We start from the raw sequence: 22475 nt of genomic DNA on the forward strand, positions 1-22475 counted from the left end.
GTTGTGACTCGTTAGTACCTCCTCCGGAAGAACGGGAAAGAAGCAGGTTTAACATAACGTGGAGGGGAATCTGGAGCCATCTCCAAAGTCAAAACTTGGGAAAGTGATACCCGCCGCCACGCGCGTCCTGCCATTCACTCCCTAAGCGCTGGACACCACCTCTCTCTCCACTCCATCCCCGCCCCGAAATCCTACACCGGTCTAAAGCCTCGCGGACCGAATCGCGAGCGCTCCCTGGCGGCAGTCCACGGACACTGACTGCTAGGATCGCGAGGGGCGGAGCGGACGAACGTAGTCGAGGGAAGGGGGTGTGGTCTTCTCGCGGGAACTGATGGCGTCACCAGAGCGACGGGCCCGGAAGGAAGCAGCGTGCTGAGGGGTGTGGCGGTTTCTGCGGTTGCACTGGGGTTCGGACGAGTACGGAGCGCCTGGAGGGACAGCCTGGTACGCGGCCCCCGCCCCTAAGTGCGCGCACCCGGCCTCGTTGCGGCTTCTGGCCCGAGCTCAGCCTCGGTCCACCGGAGCTCCGGCCTTAGCCGCCTTTCTCCCTCAGCCTGCCCCTTCGGGAGCGAGAAAGAAAACCCTTTCTGTCTCTTCCCTGCCCACGAGCTCCAGGAGGGACCGAGCGGAGGCTTTTGGAGCCCTTGGGACGCGCGACCCTCTCTCAGAGGAGAGCGGGGAAGGGGCGCGAGGCGGGGTGGAGGTGATTTCGGGGGTGGAAAGGGCATTTGCAAAAAGGACGCAACTACAGATCGGTAGCTAGAGGCGGCCACGGTAAAATAAGTGCCTCAGACATTGCGTCCCAGTTATTTTAGACCCGGGAGGCAGAATCCATGCCTTGCGCTGATGGGCCCTGGCACATCCGACTGAACTTTGCCGTCAGTCATCTAGGTTCAAGGTTCAGGAAATGAGTTTCTGAATGCCAGCTCTTTCACATCCAGGTGCCTGAACGCATTTAGACCCAGGAGCCCTCAGTCTCCCAGCCTGGGCCGTCCCGGTTTCTAGTGCAAAGGATATGGGCAAGAGAGTGGCTTCAGTTCACAGTCCCATCCCGTTTAGGTCCAAATGAATAACTAGGAAGGTGGATGAAAGGCCGGAGGATCCCACTTTGGAACTTTGCTGCTTGCTGCTTCTGTCTCTAGCATCTGAAATGAGTAAATGATGGTTTCCTCTGAAATGGCAGGCAATTAGAACTGGGAGGCCCTGACCAGAATTACATAGCCACAACTGCCTGTCATTTGACATCCCCTGTAATTTGGGCCAGCATACTGCAGCTGGCTCCCTTCCCTTTACTAGTGTGAGGCTCCAGTAACGGCACATTCATGTTCACAGGAAGTTAAGGCTGTGTTCCCAACCCTGCCAATTGGCACTGGTTCTTACTTGGACAAGGACTGAAGCCATTGCCTCTTCACTGTGATGGGGAACATAATTCCACCTTTAGGGAATAGGAATGTTGACTGAGAGCAAGGATGAAATGAGTTGTAGATGTAGCCTTATGTTCCTACTACAGTAGGCTGCATATGAGTCACTTTCAGGGAGCCTTACTTGGTGAGGCACTCACTAGCATGGCTTTTCTCCTGCATGTCTGGCCATACACATTTTCCCACATCTTTTCCCTAGGATAAAGGTTCACTGATGGCTCAGTTGGGAGCAGTTGTGGCGGTGGCTTCCAGTTTCTTTTGTGCTTCTCTCTTCTCAGCTGTGCACAAGATAGAAGAGGGACACATTGGGGTATATTACAGGTAAGGCAGAGACAGGTAGAAACTTTCCCTTTTTTAGTTACTATAGCAGATTTTACTAAGTTTATATATTATCGCATACAGCAGTGTTTTTAGATTGAGCTTTTTGTGTCAGTGACCAAGACAAACCAAGTGTGTGAATATGCAAGTGTGTTTGTATGCATATTTAGAACTTCCCTTAGTATTGGTGATGGATAAATGTGTATATAGACTCAGAAACAAAAGCAGCACTCTTTCCTGATCATCCCTCTCAAACATACTTCTGGGAGGCTTGGCTCAACACTATCAGGTTACCTCTAGAAAAGCCATCTGAGTCACAGTTCTTGATGGCAACTTGAGAAGATAGCTCACTCTGATAATTTGGGAGTCTCTTTTAGAATGAACATTTTGGGGAAAACAAAAGGTTCTGCAAGTTGATCTGTATCAGTCAAGGCAAACCTTAAGATAATGGTTCCTACAATTATATCATTGTTTATGTTATTCTTTATTTAATTAAATTTTACTTCACAGTGTAAAGCAAAGAAACACTTGTAAATCTTGGTTTGGTTTCCTTTTAATATCCTCCATGGCCAAAGCTTTTGCTTTAAGTCTTTATGAACCTCTTCTTAAATGTGCCCTATGATGCTTATTTCTGGATTGCCAATAGCAACTTCTAAAACTCTAGAGTCTAGGGATGTAGCTAAGTGGTAAAAGCATGCTTAGCATGCACAAGGCCCTAGATTCAATCCACAGTGCCCCCCCCAAAAAAAAATTTAAAATTCTGATTGAATTCTCCCCTACTTTCTAAGGTCCTTTTTAGTTTTTTCTCCCCACCATCAATTTATTTATTCCCCAAACAGGTTATCATTACAAACAACCTGATTAGGAAGGTAACTCAATATTGTCCAATAAATATATTTAAATGACGTATAGTGTGTACATAAAATTATTCTTTTAGTTGGCCATGTCACTGAACTCTCAAAAACAATGCAATTAATTTATGGTGTTATCACTTCATTTAAGTTCCCTAAAGAATTGCCACAAGCTCAACAGATGATGATTAAGTGAAAAAGACTTCCTCTCTTATCTTGAATATAGCCAGGGATTCTGCTGTCCCTTTTTTGCGGGGAAGGGGGGGTCGGTATTGGGGATCTAATACAGGGGCACTTTTCCACTGAGCTACATCCCCAGCTCTTTTTTATTTTTATTTTGAGACAGAGTCTCACAAAAAAAAATTTTTTTTGGTTGCTGAGCCTATCCTCAAACTTGCAATCCTGTCTCAGCCTCCGGAGTTGCTAGGATTAAAGGCGTGCACCATTGCACCCAGTTTACTGTCTTCATTTCAGTTCACCCATGTGCCTGTTTTTCTTAGTGCAAAAGCTTACTTTCAGGCTTCCTAGTGTTGAAGCAAGAGGAAGAAAAATATCTCTGGATGTGACTGTGGCATGTGTCACTCTATATTAAATGTTTATAGGACTGAAGAGAAAGTTAGCCCACGTGGTAATAATGTAATAGATCCTGTTACTACACTGAACCTTCCTCTCTCTCCCTCCTCTGCAGAGGTGGTGCCCTGCTGACTTCCACCAGTGGCCCTGGTTTCCATCTCATGCTCCCTTTCATCACATCATATAAGTCTGTGCAGGTACACTTGGCTTGTGTGGTATGGTTGAATGACTACAAATTTGGATTGTTGATAATAACATGATTTGAAATTATTGAGCCATTGGATAAATAAAATGCCTTTTCAGAGACTGATTTAAGTATCACAAACACACATGGGTATGCAAACACAGTGAGGCTCTTGGAGCTTTACTTGATTATTGAAGTAGCTGAATGGAATCATCATTGCCTTGCCTTGGACCATTAGCCCCATATGGAAATTATTTCTTCACTTCAAGACAAAACCAGAGAAGATTCTTCTGAAAATATAAAAGAAAAGTCTAATGTATATGTATGTATGCCTGTGTTTTTTAGAGCACAGACTACATGATAGATAGAAATAAAGCATGGCAATTTTGCTGGTTCTTATTTAAACTTCAGAAATGTGAAATAACTTTTTAGGCGGAAGAGGGAAGCTGGATTAGTGAGGGGTAATAACATCTGAAGTAAGAGTAAAATGAGCTGTAGAATGCCCAGCACACCAGTAATTCCCAGCTATTAGGGAGTTTGAGCAAGAAGATCACAAGTTCAAGACCAGCCCCAGCAACTTAGCCAGACCCTGTCTCAAAAGAAAAAATAGGACTAGGGACATACTGAGTGGTAAAGCACCTCTAGATTCAATCTCCAATACTAATAGAAAAACAACAACAACAAAAAAGGTTATAAGTGACAGATCTCAACATGGCTAAGATAGATTAGACATCTCTGGGATATGTCCATGTAAGAAAAAATCAGATTTCAAGAATAACTTCTCAACTGAACCAGCAAAATGTCCTAGAATACCTCATAGTCATTTTTTTATGGTTTTAAAAATGTATTCAAGTATATTACCTCATTTGAGTTTGGCAGTAATCCTGAGGACAGGCTAAGCAGGTACTGAAGTCTAAGACAGGTTAAATAGGAATTTGCTGTTACACACAGTTTAAGACTCCTAATCCAGGATCTTTCACCTAAACCATTATTTCTCTGCCTGTTTAAATGTGGTTCCCTTACAGTGAAGATAGTTTAGGTACCTTTATCTGGTTTAGATGCACATACTGTAAAGGGGGATTAGGTGAGTTATTCATGTTTAACAAAGGCAAAGTTTAACCCAAACAAGTAGTTAAGGCCAAGGGTATTTGAGATTCCAAATAGTAAATTTCACTGTTTGTCACTGTCCATCTTAAAGTATTTGATGTTCTTCTGTTTCTAGACCACACTCCAGACAGACGAGGTGAAGAATGTTCCCTGTGGAACCAGGTAAAATACCCAGAATAAAGCTAAACCCCAATAAGTAAGGGAAATGACTTTTTGAGTGGCTGAAGTAAGAGACAGTGACACTGTGTTATAATGGTTTTATCATATTCCTGCCCCTCTATTCTAACTTGACCAAGTAATGGAGTGTAGTAGAGAGGATCCAAGAGGGTTTGGGAGGGGCTAGAATGTCATGTTAAAAAATTGTTCTTAATAATGAATGTTTGAGGGGGTAAGGGAGGGCTGAACGAATATGATGGCAAAGCCAAAGTGAGAAACACCATAAAATTCCACAGTGAACTTGTGTGTTCTGAAAACTTCTTTACCTTCCTTAGTTTACTCCCTGCAGTCCATTGCTTTCATCAAAAGGCATTGCTGATTCAAAAGATATGAACTGCTCTTTTCTTACTGATATCCCAAAAGTATCACTAGTTCTTATGGAGGTATTTTTGAGAGGTGTAATTTCTCAGATCAGGTTGTTGATATGAGCTCTGATATCCCACAAATATTCTGCTCCTTTTCTGCCAATCACACATCTTATGCTATCTGGAGATTGCACAATATTCCAGAACTTATTAATAACTCTTTGTCCCTTCTTCCTCCAATAGTGGTGGTGTGATGATCTACTTTGACAGAATTGAAGTGGTGAACTTCCTGGTACCAAATGCAGGTATTCTTCCAGTGTACCCTCTCCACTCGCTTAATTCCCCCATATCTGCCTGTCTCTTGTGTCTCAGTAAGGGACAGTTGCTGTGTCTTAGAAAGTTTGAGGAGTTTGGAATCTTACATTTCCTTATACTGAACTCTCTCCTCCCTCACCCAGTGTATGATATAGTGAAGAACTATACTGCCGACTATGACAAGGCCCTCATCTTCAACAAGATCCATCATGAGCTGAACCAGTTCTGCAGTGTACATACACTTCAAGAAGTCTACATTGAGCTGTTTGGTAAGAAAGTCCCCCTTCCCCGTTCATACCAGGCTTTAGCAATCCTACATCACTCCACTACCTGTTTCCTAGCTCCCACAAGATAAGATAGATAGTATTTAGGAACTCGTTCCTAAGGAGTTCCTGGAAAATATTAATGTCAATGAAAGAAGATCCTTGAAAAAAAAAATAATAGTAGAATAGAGTATTCACTTTTGACTGGATTCAGAGAACTGGAACGGAAAAGTGTTTTCTCTTCCCCTGAAATATCATTATGTAATGAAGATACCATCATTTCTAGAAGAACCTTAGAGGTTATCCTCCCAACATTCTCATTTTAAGATAAGTGTACTGAGGCCCAAAGCAAGAAAGTTATGAGCTAATTGCTAGTTCGTAGCAGAGCTGAAACTAGAACCTCTCTCTGCTGGCTATTAATTCAGTGTTCTCTATGTACCACACCACACCAAGTGAAGGGCCCCAGGGTTGGGTGATGAAAATGCTATGGTTCTATAATTCTAAAAGTGAGACGAGAATTTAACTTTTTACAGTTCTTAGAACCTTTTTTGCTTCCCCCCCATGCCACTCTGTCCCTAAAGAGATGAACAGGAAAATGGTTTAAAGAAAAAGGATCCACATACTTAAGTTGACACCTTTGTCCTTTTTACCTGATCAAAGGAAACCCAACCTGACTTTAGCAACAAAGGAAGGAGACATTTCAGTAATTGTTACAGCTCCTTTATGGTATTCTGTTTAAACTTGCTTCTAGAATTTTCTAGTAGCCAATGATAGAAGTAAATGAATTTTTCCTGATACTAACACTGGATGATGATTTTTCCCTGGAGTCCATATAAAAAGGCCCCTATGTGGGTTTTTGGGTTTTTTCTTTTTCTTTTGTCTTGTTTTATGGTACCAGAGATGGAATCAGAAACTTTGTGCATGCTAGGCAAGTACTCTGCCACTGAACTACACCTCAAACCTAAAAATATTTTTTATTAATGGACAGAAGGATGAATCATTTATATTGCCTGTGACCATTTGCTTAGACAAATAACCTTTTGCTTTGTCTAAGATTTAGAAAATCATCAGAATCACTTTATTTTTATGCAGTGGAAAACTGAATGTAAATTCATTTTATAGGGTTTGTATTCTTTCGTTGCTTTTGGAATTGTACCTTCAAGGAAAGACTGGCAGATTTGCTATTGATTTTTTTTTTACCTCAAACTAATAGAATTTTATGAAATACTAATTTTCTCTCTAACCATTGTTTGAGAATAGTGCCTTTGATGAACATTTTGAAGCATTTGAAACAACAAAAAGGAAAGAATTCCTAATGTCCCTGAAGAGAAAATTAAAATACTAAATTGTCTTGTATTTAAATACTTTTTACTGTGTTATAAATAAACTTGGTAGCTCAGTGAAGTGTGGCTTTTATACAGAGGAACCAGGAAAATGGATTTGCTTTGGTACTTTTTTCTTTTTTAATTTCAGTCTTGCTGGCAAGCACTGTTTTACTTAGAATCTGTGTATATTCATAAAGGAGAAATTCATATCTCTAATGTTCCTTGAACTACTCAGAACTCTCTCAGCCTCATCTTTAAACATGACTCTGCATTATTTTTATCACTTCTTACTACGCTACATCTTCTTTGACCATTTTATAATAATAGTTTCTAATACTTGTTCAGAACTTTACCTGAAGAACCACTTGTGTTTACTTTGTAATATGATTTTTTTAAGAGAGAGAGAGAATTTTTTTAATATTTATTTTTCAGTTTTCAGTGGACACAAAATCTTTATTTTAATTTTATGTGGTACTGAGGATCGAACCCAGTGTCGCGCGCATGCCAGGCGAGTGCGTTACCGCTTGAGCCACATCCCCAGCCCAGTAATATGATTTAATTAGAATTTATCAATATCAGTATAACATATAAGCAACTTACCATCAATATTACTGAAATGCTTTGCAAAATATTTCTTCTAGATTTCCCCAGTAAGTTACTAGCCCAGGGCAACAGTTTTCTACCATGACTCAGATATAATTTAGCCTAATAAGTGACCATAGTACTTGCCTAGCATGCACAAGGCCCTGGATTCAATCCCCTACACTGTCGAAAAAAATAAATAAGGGGTGCAGTTTACACCCTTATGTTTCTGGGCTTTGCAGTATGATATTATTAGGAAGACCTTTTGCCTATGTTCTTGAGCTGCTATTTTCATTTGTGCTTTACCTCCATCCCACCCTCCCCAATATAGAAAGTATAACATTTCCTTTTTGTGTGTGTTTATTGATTCCAGACCAGATTGATGAAAATCTCAAACTGGCTTTGCAACAGGACCTGACTTCAATGGCCCCTGGGCTTGTCATCCAAGTAAGCATTGCCACAGTGGGAGAACGGTCATCTCTTCCAAGGGATGTCCTTTTTATGCAGGAATATGTAGGCTCTGTAGGAGTTTATATATCTTTCCACCCTCACTTTCCCACTGTTCGCTATTTGTATCTTTCTCCAGGCTGTGCGGGTGACAAAGCCCAATATACCTGAGGCCATCCGCAGGAACTATGAGTTGATGTGAGTATGCCCTAGGCCTAACTGACCACCGCACTCTACCACCTCCCACCTTTCCCATCTCAGAGTTAACCAAAACTGTGCCAGGCTTTTTGGTTATTCCCTTTCTTGAGCAGTTATGATAGCCTACTCCACTGTTAGATTACACAGGCATGTCACTGCCCTCACAGGGACTCCTTAACTGAGAGAATGAGCTGTGTGGAGCAGGATGCTTTTAAAAGGCCTGGGGCTTTCTTCATGTTCAGTGGCTCATGCTAAATATGAAGATAGGAGGGAAAGATGAGTAAGTAGATAGCAGGTCCGTTTGACTAAAAGTACATTATGTTTTTGTTTTTGTTTTGATTTTGAGATGGGATCAGGCTAGGCTTAATCCTAGGCTTAAGCATTAATTCTGCCTCTTCTGTGTAGCTGAAGCTATAGGCATGTACCTTCATGCCCAGCTGTTACATTATTTTTAATTTTCATAAATGAGTTAGCTTGGAAGAGAAAGAGTCACTATCTGCAACAGATCAGTTTTTACCTGGGCCATTGAACATTCTTCCAGGAGACAGCAAGAAATTATAATGTGCTTCTCCTCACTGAAAGAGTTTGGCTTCTCCAGGGGACAGTGAAGTTCTGCAGCGGCTTTTCTATTATAGCCTCACAGCTGCATATTTTTCCCCCTCAGGGAAAGTGAGAAGACAAAGCTTCTTATTGCAGCCCAGAAACAGAAGGTGGTGGAGAAGGAGGCTGAGACAGAGCGGAAGAAGGCCCTCATTGGTCTGAATGTGGTTCTGTGATCTCCTTTTCAGGGTGGAAGGGCTGGAAATGATGGGAAGATGCAGGGAAGGCCCAGGCATGAATAGACTACATAGTCTTCCAAAACATTTCCACCACGCCAGAGAGGCATTCATGCCCCAGAAGCAAAGTTGAAACTGTTAGATCATGGCCAGGGTAATGAGTTTTGAGTTTCTACCTATTTCATAAATGGAAGGAGCCCTTTCTATTAGTCATAAGTCATAATAATAACAATGGCTGACACTTAATGGGTACTTACTATGAGTCATGTTCTTCTCTAAGCACTTCATATGTGAAGGAACTAAGTCCTCACAACTGTCATGTGAAGTAGCTACCATAATTGGTCTTATTACCTGAACTGAAGCAGAGAGAAGTTGAATAACAGAGTCCTGTGGCAAGTAGAGGTGGGACTGGGATTCAAGTTCAGAGATTCTTGCTCTAGACTATGCTCCTGATCACTACACTGCATTATCAACAACCAACCCAACTACTTCCTAAAATGAAGTGTCCTTAAAATATTATTTGGGAAGAAGTATACCTGTGACTTGGGAGAGAAGTCAGGACTTGTTCCTCACCTTCCTCAGAGAAATGATTCTACTCCCTGGGGCCAGTTACTATTGGTTACTATCTTGCACTGATGATGTGCTGCTATACTCACTCCTCATTCAATCTCTGCCCACATGTGCCTGTCACAGGTGCCCTATGGGGAAAGCAGCTCTCCATCTGAGCATATCCATTGTCATGCACAGGGCACTCAGATCAGGTAGAAAGTGAAATTAGTCAAACTTGAAGTGTCAGAGCTGTAAGTCTTTTCTCAACTTCATTTATAGAAGCAGAAAAAGTAGCTCAGGTTGCAGAAATCACCTATGGGCAGAAGGTGATGGAGAAGGAAACTGAAAAGAGGATCTCGGAAATTGAGGGTAAGCAGAAGTAACATTGATGCCTGAGTTTGACTCGGCCTATATTTTTTAGCAAGTGGATAAGAGAATTGTTTCCTTTGCTTTTTAGTCTCTGTTTCTAGGATGTCATAATCTCTCTGAAACGTGTGTTTTACTCTGTGCTTAGACTCAAGTTTGGATATTTCAGCCAGGATAACATTCAGCATTCTACTTTAGAGAGCATTCATTCATTCAGCAAATTCTGGTTGAGCGCCTTTGTGTGCCAGGCATTTTATGAAATATAAGGAAAAGGGAAGTCACTGTCCCTGCTGTTTTGGAGCTCACAGTTTAGCAGGGGCCTCTGAGCATTGGGAGTAAACTTAGAAGCTGGGCCAGAATAACAGCTGGTCCCCCTTGCCTCAGCCACCCACTCCTTTAAAATCAGTCCATGCCATTATTTTGATCTTTAAGTCTGCTCTCAAGGTCTAAGCAGATACTAAGTTGGCTTTGAAGAAAACATGTTTTTTTAAAGCCTGGCATGGTGGCACATGCCTGTAATCCTAACTACTCAGGAGGCTGAGGCAGGAGCATCACCAGTTCAAGGGCAACAACTTAGACCCTGTTTCAAAATAAAAATAAAGAGGGCTGGGAATGCAGCTCAGTAATAATAAAGTGCCCCTAGATTTAATCTCCAATACCACACACCACAAAAAAAAAAAAAAAAGAAGAAAGAAAGAAAGAAAATTCAAAACCAACAACACTAAAGCTAAAGTGTTTTCTTTGCTAGTTTTTCTGAATATCATTCACCTTCAGTTCCTGCTCCTAAGCCTTCACCTCTTTCCCACTACCCACCTTTTATCTCATGTGGTCCTCTTGTCAAGCAAATTTTAGGACAAAAATGGATCCTTAGGCTACAAAGTGTTATGTCCAGTTATATTCATTATGGGACTTGTAAGGTTTTCAAGGACCCACTGAGGAGCCAGTTAGGATTTCACAGATCAGTGGCTTCTCATTCAGGATCTCTTAGCAAAACAGCAGTTTTGTTTTGTTTTTTTCTCAGTACTAGGGATTTGGGATTGAATCCAGGGATACTGTACCACTGAGCTGCATTCCCAGCTCTTTTTTGTTATTTTATTTCTGGCTTTGAACTTGTGATCCTCCTGCCTCAGCACCCCCAAGTAGCTAATATTAATGGCATGTGCCACTGCACTCAGGTAAACGATACATTTTTATTTTTTGTATATACCTGTCATCAGGTACTAAGGCCAGTTGAATTTTCCCAAGGCAGCCAGACTACAGGTTCCTTCACCCTAGGGTCATGCTGAAGGCATGCAGTTAAGACCCCCACAGACTGACCTTTCTCCCCAGGTGTTTTGCTACAGATATTACCTGTGGCTGACGTCATTCCCAGGGCAAGGGGGCACACATCAAAAATTTTTCATCAGCTTGACAGAAAGTTAGTTCCAACTAAGTCAAGAGGCATATCACTTGCAGAGTGGGATTAAATAGATCTGAATCCAGACATGTATTAGTCTTGACCACTGTATGTAATTCTCTCTAGAGTTGTGCCAGCTTAATCATTGTTAATTAGAAATGTTTTTTCCCTATATTGGCTTTTTGTTGTTGTTGTTGTTGTTTGGTACTGGGGATTGAATTCAGGGGTACTTGGCCACTGAGCCACATCCCCAGCCCTATTTAGTATTTTTTATTTAGAGACAGAGTCTCACTGAGTTGCTTAATGCCTCGCCATTGCTGAGGCTGGCTTTGAACTAAAGTTCCTCCTGTCTCAACCTCCCAAGCCACAAGGATTACAGGCGTGTGTCACTACACCTGGCTCCTGTACTGGGTTTTGAATCCATGGGTACTCTACCACTAAACCATGTTTCTAGGCCCTCCCGGCTATTTTTTAAATTTAAGACAGGGTCTTCCTAAGTTGCCCAGATTAGCCTCCTACCTCATCCCTCCAAGTTAATGATATTGCCGGCATGGGCACTGCCCTTGGGCTATAAATATTTTTAAATAATTGATAGAAATTAAAAAGAGGATAGGAATGGGAAAGACAGTAGAATGAATCAGACATAACTTTCCTATGTTCATATATGAATACATGACCAGTGTAACTCCACATCATGTAGAACCACAAGAATGGGAAGTTTTTCTCCATGAGTGTATGGTATGTTAAAGTATATGCTACTGTCATGTATAACTAAAAAGAACAAATAAAAAAAGAAATAACAAGGAAATGATTTTGGAAAGGAATTGAACAATTTTGTATTGATGGTATTCAGTTTTAAGGTGATTCATCCACTAACTATATTCAGAGCTGCCTTTGGGCTTCACTTGCTTTTGCTAAGTAGCAGGAGAGGGATAGGTGGAGAGCTCTGAAACTGAGGCCTGAGGCAGGGACCCACTCCTTTGCTTCACAGATGTGGAGCTACATAAAAAGGAAGCATGTGGAAATAGGAAGTGTCTCTGGGTAGCTGTACTTTTTTAGATTATGCTGTCAACATGTATGATTTTGCCCCCAGCAACAGACTTGTACATAACTAGTCCCCGTCCTAGGTAGGTACTTTCAAAGCACTTTTTCATCTTTGGTTGATCCTTACACCAGCTAGTGTAAAATGCCAAAAGAATCCAAAGCAGGAGCTCAGGATGTGGCTCAAGTGGTAGCACGCTGGCCTGGCATGCGTGAGGCACTGGGTTCGATCCTCAGCACCACATAAAAATAAAATAAAGATGTTGTGTCCACTGAAAACTGAAAAATAAATATTTAAAAAATTCTCTCTCTCTCCACTCTCTCTTAAAAAAAAATCCAAAGCAAAGAGAGAGAGAGAGAAGGGCTGGGGGGCGGGGATAATCTCCCCAAGGTTATAGAGGCAAAGAGGCAGAGCAAGAGTTATAGGGGCAAGAACCACAACAGTCCCTCCAACCTCCCAGTGCTAGGGATCAAATCCAGGGCCTTGCACATGTTAGGCAGGTGCTCTGTCACTGAGCTACATCCCCATCCCCCAGAACATAGTCTTCTGTTAGACTCTGCATTTCCTGCAAAGTCTAGTTTTTGCACTTCATCCAATTTCCTACATTCCTTCCCCCTCAGATGCTGCATTTCTGGCCCGGGAAAAGGCAAAAGCTGACGCTGAGTGCTACACTGCTTTGAAAACAGCTGAAGCAAATAAGGTAAAGGCTCAGCACAGCCTGATGAAGACATGTCTTTAGATTTGGGTTTACATTGCTTGAGAGTATCTGGTATTAAATGACTGTCACCACCTAGAGCCCCTTGGGGCCAGAATTGAGGGCTCCAGTTTTGTGTGGGTCAGGTATTTTCCTTTGATAGGAGTTTTTAATAGAAATTTAATTTTTGATGTTAAACATGGAAATTTCTACAGCTCTTGCCACTCTGTCTTGAAGAGCTTAGATTACTTCCTCCTAAAAGAAATGGCTCCACTGTTACTAATATAAACAAGGAGCCCATGGAAAGTAGAAAGAGGCATATTTCTTTGATAGAAACTCTTTGTATATGAAAATTGAAGGGGTGCTGCCAAAAATTTTCTCCAATATAATCCCACTTAAGGCTTTACTTTTTGTCACAGCTGAAGCTGACACCAGAATATCTACAGCTGATGAAGTATAAAGCCATTGCTTCCAACAGCAAGATTTACTTTGGCAAAGACATCCCTAACATGTTCATGGACTCTGCAGGCGGTATCAGCAAGCAGTATGAGGGGCTAGGTGACAAGCTGAGCTTTGGCGAAGAAGACGAGCCTCTGGAGGCAACCACACCAGAGAATTGAAAAAAAAAAATTATACAACTTCAGATGACACTTAACAGAGATCTTTATTTTTTAAGATGAAACAGAATGCTCCTTCCTCCCACACTACCTTCTTTGACTCTTCAAGTTACTATGGTGAAAAGAAGAAAAGGATTTAAATCTGTTCCCCTTCTTGGGAAGGGAGGGTGGGGATTGATGATTTGGGGTTTTATTCAGGTAAGTAGGTTGTATCTGGCTTCTGATAAGATTATAAACCATGGGTTGGACCTCTGACCTGCAGGCACCAATTTAGTCCCTTTGAAGTTGACTTAATTAGGGATGTTGTCACTAAAGGGTGGGAGAAGTAGGCTCTTGCCTCCTGGTGATTTGATTTTCCTTATTTGGGAAAATACAGTTCACCATTCGCACTCCCCTTCTCCAAGGCAGAAGTCTGTGGGGGAGGCTTACAACTGAACAAACATGCACTTGTACGTTTGCCAGTGGAAAAACAGCTGCAGAGAATGTTTGGCTTCCCTGGCATTTTTGTCAGTGCATGTATGGGTTATTTTAGAAGCAAGCTTTTTTGAGCCCTCTGAAGGAAGAACTGGTGCTAGGTTTTGCAAAATTTTCTATACACTATGCTCCTTGCCCTAGGGCTCAAGAGTGGTGGTTTCTGACTACATTTCCAGAGTCAGGGCTTGGTTACCACCACACATTCTTTTAGAAACTTTTCATTTAATCTGTGATTCAGTTTTTTCTTCTCAAATAATCTCTCTGTAGGCTCCACTTAGCATCAAGAAGATAGGAACAAACAACTCAAGTGGCTTACTAGTGCTAAAGTGGGATCATTACACTATTAGCCACTGTAGTACCTGCTTGGCAGATTATGTATGTACCTTGCAATCAAGTATCTTTATTGTTGTGGCGATTCTTCATTGAAGAGCTCTGACACCATGTATGGAGGAGGAAGAAGGGTCAGCCAAGAGATTTCTGAAGTCCTAATGTTTATGGCTCCTGTTGGGTGTTTATCTGACATGGTGATAAAGGGAATCTATTCTCTAAGTAGTGTATGTTTTTAAATCCTGGGCTCCCAGGCAGCCACACAGAGGTTGGACTGAATGTTAACTCTCCAGAGACATCTGTGTGGATATATGTCAAAGTTCATGCCGTGTTCCTGTGCTGAGTCCCTGGTCTACATCAATATCTGTTCAAAATGTTTTCTTTTTCATTCCTAGTTGGGAAAATTATGAGTCACCCTGGAAGATTCAGGATGGGAGAGAGCAAACATGAAAGAAAGGTTTTTCTTGTATCCTGAAAATAATGTTTTGCGGGTAGGGAATCCAACATGTATAGCTCATGACTGGTGTACAGAATTGTTAAGTGAAGAGCAGCTATCTGGAGTTAATTTGCAAGCGTATTGGTATGCTAAGTGACCATTATCAGCCTTGGCTTAGGATTTTGTCTAGCTGCCCCTACCCCAAAGAAAGAGCAGAAATAAAAATTCCTACTGTACCCCTCTTCCCTCTGTGAATACTAGCAGTGAGCGTTTCTGGCACCAATCCCCACCTCATTTTTAGTCCCATGCCCAGACTTCTGTTTTATCCAATAGTCCTAGAACTCAGGGTAGCTTGCTCCTAAGTAGCACCAGGCTTGTCAGGAAATGTTCAGCCTGCCTAGAAAGAAAGATGCAAAATATTACCTCCCCTTACTTTAAATGTTGCCCTTCTCTGTTCTCATTCCTGGCCCTGAGAATTCTCAAACCACAGTCCTCATTTTGCTTTGTTCAGGCAGCAAAATGTTTCCCAGTAGGGATGGATTTTAATGTGCTTAAGACTTCTTACTTGCAGAAGGTCCATCTCCCCATTATTAAAATGCATTCATCCTCCTTTCATTTCAATGCTGTTAGTCACTTATTAGGAGCAGCATGACACAGCCAGCATCCCCTGTTTACATATATGTCTGTTCTGGTCTGAATTATTCCACATGAGCCTCAGAAAACACCATCTCACCACAGTAGATTCAGGAGTAGTGTTATCTCAGCCTCTAAATAGCACACTTTCCTCAGGTTTGTTTTAACTTGAAAGTCTCTCCTGTACCAACATCCTGTGATAGTTTGTCCCTTGACCACAAAAGAGCCTCAGTAAGTCCTGTTGCTGCAACTACCTTCCACCAGATTAATGTTGCTTCCTCTTTAAACAAAAAATATAAATGTTGTCACGCTCATTAGCATAAATCCAGTGGTTGTGGGTATCTGTCTGAACAGTAAAATCATGGAAATCAGCTGTCTCCTTTAACCTTGGGTAACTAACCCATCTTTATTGTTTTAACACTTACTAGAAAATCTGATCTTCAAACATTTGAATTCTAAACATAAAATGTGATAGCCTGCAGTGTTGTAGGCAGTGAAGTAATGGCTGCTATTTATAAGTGGAACTTCTATCAAAATAAGTAACTGTTTATAAAATTCAGTTTTTGTAGAATTTTCCCAAGGAATAGCACCTTGGTGGAATGTTTCTCATTAAAACTTTACAGAAGTGATTCATATTCAGTACCGCTTTTAATCACTCTTTTTAATATAAGTACAGAATGTCTGTAAGGAAGCCAAAGTTTGTTAATTTTTATATAACTAAAATAAAATAGATTTGGAGGGATCTGTGTTCATATTAAGTTGAGAAAGAGGGAATCACTGAAGTTTAGCAATGTGTTGATCCCAAAAAAGGGAGATGTTTTATAAATGATCTTTCGAAGTTTCTATGAGTCTGTTTCCTTTAACACTGATAACTTTACCATTTAAAGAGAGTAGTTAAAGTCAGATGGTCATATTTACTGACTTTATGGAGTTTGAGAATAAACTGTATCTTAGTGAATGGCAACTTTGTGTCTAAAATCTTAACCACTATTTCTTGGTCCTGTTCAATATGGTTCTAGCCACTGTTTTTATTGTTTCCTTATAAAAGAGGTAATAACCATTCATTTGTGTTTGTATTTTCATTCCTTTTTATTTCTGCTTTTGTATGGGCTAGTGATTGAATAATCAAAGTAATTTTTCAAAGAGCCCCAAGAGTTTAATGATCCCCTTTGTTACTGAGAAATAATTTCTTGTTATATTAATCATTCTATAAATGATACTGCCTTGGGTCGAAAGCTGGAAGAATTGTTTGGGACAACACAAAAAGCCTCATGAATTTATGTCTTAGTTTTATTTTCAGTCTGTCTAAATAAAATAAGTCTTTGGATTTATTTTTTATTAAAGTGAATGTAGCAATTGCTAATATAAGGATAGGTGATATAAAGAAATAAAACATCCCTGGCTAGTGAATTAAGTTATCCCTTAAAATATATTCAGATGAAAATCAATCTCATTAAGAACACACAAGCAAACAACTTAATTTGTGAATAAATTTTTCGCAGGTGTTATAGAGAATTGTCATTTTAAAGAATTAATACACTGAAGTTCTCCAAAGAGAAGGAATATTTTCAATTGACCCAAAATGCATTTTGATATCAATTCAGTGGGGAAGTCCCAGGCTCTGTTCGGCATGCTTCCTTGCCTGGTGTTGCCAGAAAGAATACAGGGTGGCTCGTTAAATGTAAATTTCAGACTAACAATAATTTTTAGTGTAAGTATATCCCAAATATTGTATGAGACATACTTATTTTTTTAAAGTATTTTTTGAAGTATGTTATTTATCTGAAATTCCCATTTAATTGGGTATCCTATACTTTTATTTGTTAAATCTGACAACCTGAGTCCAGGCTTTCCTGGGGCTTCCAGACTTTAATGGCTCAAAGGCCCAATACACAAACTATGAATTTGGAATTGAGTGAGTAAGATAAGAGTACCATTCCTGGAGTTAGACTGCTTAGGTTCATATCCCTGCCCTACCACTTCCTAGGTGTGTGGTCTTAATATAAGCCTCTGTCTTCATCTATAAAATGTATCAAGTGAACTATAAGAAATAATTCATATGGAGGATTTTAGCATTGTTCTTAGCATGTGTAAGTGTTCAAAAAGAACTTTTACTCCTCTGGGAAAACAAGTTAGAAAGCACATAACTATTAAGTGGGTGCCACCAAGTAGAAAGTCAAATTTGCTTTTTAAAAAATAAATAAGAGGGCTGGGGATGTGGCTCAAGCGGTAGCGCGCTCGCCTGGCATGCGCGCTCGCCTGGGTTCGATCCTCAGCACCACATACAAACAAAGATGTTGTGTCCGCCGATAACTAAAAAATAAATATTAAAAAAATTAAAAAATAAATAAATAAATAAGATTACAAATAGGATAGCATGTAGAGGAAGAAGGGAACATGGCCGTGCAGCAAATACAGTATTGAGAATACATACCTCTGTGAAAATGGAGAATGCAGAAAATAAGCTGGTTTGACCCTGTTGAGAGGAATTGTCTGGTTCTGGGCTCCAATTAAAACAAACAGGGCTGGGGAGTAGTTCAGTGGTGGCACTTGCCTGCCATGTACAAGGGCACTGGGTGTTCCATTCCCGGTATTGAATGAATAAATAGAAACCTGAAGATTCTAAAAAGAGAACAATGTTAAAACCAAGGTGGAGGGCGTGGGGGAGGGGAAATGTGGCTCAGCAGTAGAGTGCTTGCCCAGCATTCATGAGGCCTTAGGTTCAACCCCCAGCACTGGGGTCAGTGAGGAACTCTCTAAAAAGTGAACTCACCAGTTGCCCCCACAAAAGGCAAAAGGGAAATTTAACAACTTCACTGGGCTTTGTTGTTAGATTTTGTTTTGTTTTGTTTTGGGCTGGGGCGTGGGGAGGCACAGGTGATACTGGGGATAGAACTCAGGCCCTTTACCACTTAATGACATCCCCAAACCCCAACTCTTTTTTTTTTTTTTTTTTTTTGGAGACAGGGTCTCACTAAATTGTCCAGGATGGACTTGAATTTGCCATCTGCTTCAAGTAGCTCAGCCTCCAAGTAGCTGGGATCACAGAAGTACACCTCTGCACCTGGCAGAGTATTTTAAAAGAATTTACATACATCTGGCTAAAGTTTGAAATAGGAATAAGTAGTTACCTGCCAATAGAAAGTAATTAAGTCCAGGGATTAGCACAGATAACATTTTCTTCTCTGAGAAGTCTTCAGAAATTGGGGAAAATTTTATGCTCTTTGGGAAGGTCTAAATGTCATTCTTTCTATGTGAAAGATCAGATGATTTTTTAGGGCCCTCCCCAGGTCTACAATCTATACTTGACATTTCAAAAGCCAAATATGACAGCCTGTTTGTGCAGGAATTGCTGTCATAGGCTACTCTGCCTGAATTCATTTAAACTGGGACATGGGCACTATGACTCCGCTTCTCTTCAAAGTCAAATAACTAAGCAACAGTAATCTTTTTTTAACATCCCCCGCCCCCGCCAAAAAAAAAAAAAAAAAAAAAACAGAATTACTATAGGCTCAGGAAATAATTTTAAAATTTATATGCTTCTCTCATATAGAGGACCTAGGACTATAGAGGTGAATATTTTTAAAAACTTGATGACATTTATGATGAATACCAAGTTTTAGATTATTCATAAAATCTGTTCCTCTGAAGCCAGGCATGATGGCATATTCCTGTAATGCCAGCTACTCCGAAGGACAAGGCAGGAGTTCGAGTTCAAGGCCAACTTGGGCAATATAGCAAGATTCTGTTTCAAAATAAAACTGTAAAAAAAAGGGCTGGGGATATAGCTCAGGTAAAATACAAAGGACTGAAAGTTCTGTTCAGTGGTAGAGCACTTGCTTAGCATGCTCAAAACTCTAGATTTAATCCCCAGCACAAAGAAGAAGGAGAAGGAGAAGGAGAAGAAGATGATCTATTCCTTTTGGGTGTTTGGCTTCTTAATCTGTTTTTTCCTTTGTTTCTGCAAATTATGGGAAGGATTTAAAGACATATTACTGGTGCTGAAATAATTCTGGACTCGCATTTTTCAAGGATTATGTAGCAGGGGAGAATAAAAGGTTAAGTTAGATAGTTGATATCCATCCAACTGAAGAAAAAACTAAAAAAGAAAATAAGGAGCTGGATGCAGTGGTGCATACCTGTAATCCCAGTTCTCAGGAGGCTGAGGCAGGAAGATCATAAATTTGAAGTCAGCCTCAACAATTCAGTAAGGTCCTGTTTCCAAACAGTAAATAAAAAGGGCTAGGGGGCTGGGGATGTGGCTCAAGCGGTAGAGCGCTCGCCTGGCGTGCGTGCGGCCCGGGTTCGATCCTCAGCACCACATACCAACAAAGATGTTGTGTCCGCCGAGAACTAAAAAATAAATATAAAAAAAAAAAAAAGAAGAAAAAGGGCTAGGGATTTAAAATGCCCCTGGGTTTAGTCCCCAGTACTATAAAAATAAATTCAAAAGCTAAATAATTTTAAACAGTAAAGAAGCTGGAATGTGAAACAATAATAGGACTAGGACCATTAACTTTTTTTTTCCTACTTCCATTTTCATAAGATCGTAGAGTGTTAGAAATGAAAAACATCTTAGAAATAAATCTACAGTAAAATCTCAACTCATCCTGGTCTCCTGCAAGTTTCCTTTACAGAGTAATGCCTCAACACAGGCTCACTGAATAGGTAAGAAGGTGGAGGATGGCACTGCCTAGTAATTCACAGAAGAGAGAGACCTCATCTATTAAGTGAAGATACAAACTGGACCAGTGGTATACACTTGAAATTCCAGGGGCTTGGAGGCTGAAGCAGGAGGATTGCAAGTTGAAGACAGCCTCAGCAACTGACTGAAACCCTGTCTGAAAAATAAGGGGATGTAGTTACTTTTAAAATAAGGGCAGGAGATATAGTCACTTTGCTAAAACTCCCTGGGTTCGATAAGGAAGGAAGGAAGGAAGGAAGGAGGGAGGGAGGGAGGGAGGGAGGGAAGGAAGGAAGGAAGGAAGGAAGGAAGGAAGGAAGGAAGGAAGGAAGGAAGGAAGGAGAAAAGAGGGAAGGAAGGGACTACTTGTTATCATAGTGACCTATCACCTGAATTGCTATCACCATTAGACATGCCCTAGATCTATGAAGTATTTATGGGTTTTTTTTTTCTGTATGTTTGTTTTTCTTGGTGCTGGAGATTGAACCCAGGGATGCTTTACCACTGAGCTATACCCTGAGCCATTTATATTTTTTTTATTCTGAGACAAACTCACTTAGGTGGTTAGGACTTGCTAAATTGGGAAGGCTGGTTTCAAACTTGTGATCTTCCTGCCTCAGACTCCCAAGGCAGGGATTACAGGTGTATGCCACTAAAGCCAACATATTTATGGTTTTAAAATGTTTTCCAAATAGCATATTTCTTTAAAAGTATTTCATGCTCATCCTTTCCTTTCTCTATACATCCCTTCACCGCCATCTCCTTTGTTCCTTCCATCACTTCCTACTGGCTAGTTCTATACAATTTTGTGCCTCTACAACAAACAACTATTAGGCTTATTCCATGAAGGGCTATTCTGGTCACTTTTTAATGTTTACCACTTTGGAGTAAAAATGTATCAACGCTAGAGATACTTGAATACAATTACTCCTAATATCTTCAGCAATTCTAGTTTATAATCTAGTCATGTGTACCATGAAAAATGACCATAGACTTCTCCAAAAGAAGTCTCATTGCAAGGATGTAAGGTTCTGTCTGGTGGGAAAAGGTATAAGAAGAATATTATCTCTTCTTTCCAGAAATCTGAGTGAGCCCAATCACAAGACCAAAAAAGCAACCTAAAGGGCTAAAAAACAAACTTTAGCCTTTCTCCAACATAATAGCATCACATGTCATTAAACTGAATTGAGACTCTTTGAACAGTAATTGCAACCAAATTTGCTTTCCATAAAAGCAATCTCTTTCTACTTGCCATAGTACCTACTATTTTACCATCAGACTGTGTGGTGTTTATCTAGCTCATCAAATTTAGGACCCTATTTGCCAGAGAACTGGACAAACAGGAGACTGAAGAACTGGACTGTGTGCTGAGCTCATTTTTGTTGGCCTAAACCTGTCTGTCCTCTCCTTTGACAAGTGTGACAAGCAGCACTAGCCTATGCAGCCCCTGACCACTTGTGTTATGGATAGCCCAAACTGAAGCAGGCTGTAAGTCAAAACTATACACTAGATTTCAAATACTATCTAAATTTTTTTCCCCAAGAGTTAAAGCTGCTCTTTTGGTTTTTGTTTGTTTGTTTTGTACTGGGGATTGAACTAGGGGCACTCTACCACTGAGCTACATCCCCAACCCTTATTAATCTTTAAAACAGGGTCTCACTAAATTGCGGGGGTTGACCTTGAACTTGGGGTCCTCCTGTTTTAGCCTCTGGTGTCGCTGGGATTATGGGTCTGCGTCACTGCAGCTTGCTTTATTGATTGCATGTTGTAATCTTACTTTGGATATATTGGGTTAAATAAATATATAATTTAATTGGTTTATTTTTTATAAGCACGTGGAAAATTCTTGATTTCTGTGTGAACCACATATTTCTATAAGCAAGCACTGGTTTACAGGATGACAAAAATAACCATACATTTGAATCGTGCCTTGTCTTTGGAGTGTTCTTTTATATCTATTAAGGGTTTCTCACAAAAACCATCCAATATATTAAAAGCTATATCTCTGCTCTAGCAGTATCTAATCCTGGTCACTTCGCCTAGAATTTCAGTTTATACAAACGGGCAAACCTTGTAATGCATTTAAGGGAAGAGGACCCTGAGAACGTGCTGCGGAGTTTGCCTCAAAGAAGTCCCTTGGGGGTAGGGAGCGGCAGGAAGGAGAAGACTGCAGACCGGGTACCCGAGGACTCGCGGCGGAGGCCTCCGGCACCCCGCGGCGGCCTCAGCACCCCGCGGCTGGGGGACCCAGCTCCCCTCCAGGTTTCCCCCGCCAGGCCCGCAAGCGACCTCCCCAAGATGGCCACTGCGGAGGGGCGGGCCGTCCGCCGCGTGCCTTCCCCGCGCTGCCGCGTGTGGATTGGGTAAGACGACTTG

The 22475-nt window shown here is 40.9% G+C and overlaps 1 protein-coding gene and 1 long non-coding RNA gene across 11 annotated transcripts; one reads left to right on the forward strand and one right to left on the reverse strand.

Moving 5' to 3' along the window:
• The first annotated feature begins 312 nt into the window (after positions 1–312).
• Positions 313–16475, forward strand: Erlin2 (ER lipid raft associated 2). Of its 9 annotated transcripts, none has more exons than XM_005338375.5 (12): positions 313–444; positions 1621–1742; positions 3279–3360; positions 4570–4616; positions 5219–5280; positions 5434–5559; positions 7834–7907; positions 8047–8105; positions 8770–8861; positions 9710–9799; positions 12855–12934; positions 13348–16475. In XM_005338375.5, the coding sequence occupies exons 2-12, from the start codon at positions 1636–1638 to the stop codon at positions 13546–13548; spliced, it is 1020 nt and encodes a 339-aa protein (XP_005338432.1). In that variant the 5' UTR covers positions 313–444; positions 1621–1635; the 3' UTR covers positions 13549–16475. The 9 variants fall into 9 exon arrangements, with proteins under 9 accessions (XP_005338432.1, XP_077887327.1, XP_077887329.1 ...); XM_078031201.1 differs by having other exon boundaries at positions 336–444; positions 1700–1742; XM_013364286.4 differs by lacking the exon at positions 313–444 and adding an exon at positions 452–703.
• LOC144370450 (uncharacterized) lies at positions 13574–22419 on the reverse strand. 2 transcript variants are annotated; one of them, XR_013430426.1, is made up of 3 exons: positions 22170–22419; positions 17850–18037; positions 13574–17728 (listed from the first exon to the last, which is right to left on the reverse strand). It is a non-coding gene; the product is annotated as an uncharacterized LOC144370450 (long non-coding RNA). The 2 variants fall into 2 exon arrangements; XR_013430427.1 differs by lacking the exon at positions 22170–22419 and adding an exon at positions 18547–18895.
• Positions 22420–22475: the final 56 nt, after the last annotated feature.

The sequence above is a fragment of the Ictidomys tridecemlineatus genome, chromosome 14, assembly GCF_052094955.1.
Source record: "Ictidomys tridecemlineatus isolate mIctTri1 chromosome 14, mIctTri1.hap1, whole genome shotgun sequence".
In the NCBI taxonomy this organism is placed as follows: domain Eukaryota; kingdom Metazoa; phylum Chordata; class Mammalia; order Rodentia; family Sciuridae; genus Ictidomys; species Ictidomys tridecemlineatus.

Coding starts and splice junctions, on each gene's coding strand:
- Erlin2 (XM_005338375.5), top strand. CDS start 1,636: ATGGCTCAGTTGGGAGCAGTTGTGGCGGTGGCTTCCAGTTTCTTTTGT. Junction 1,743..3,278: donor CACATTGGGGTATATTACAG/GTAAGGCAGAGA, acceptor CCTCCTCTGCAG/AGGTGGTGCCCTGCTGACTT. Junction 8,862..9,709: donor GCGGAAGAAGGCCCTCATTG/GTCTGAATGTGG, acceptor CTTCATTTATAG/AAGCAGAAAAAGTAGCTCAG.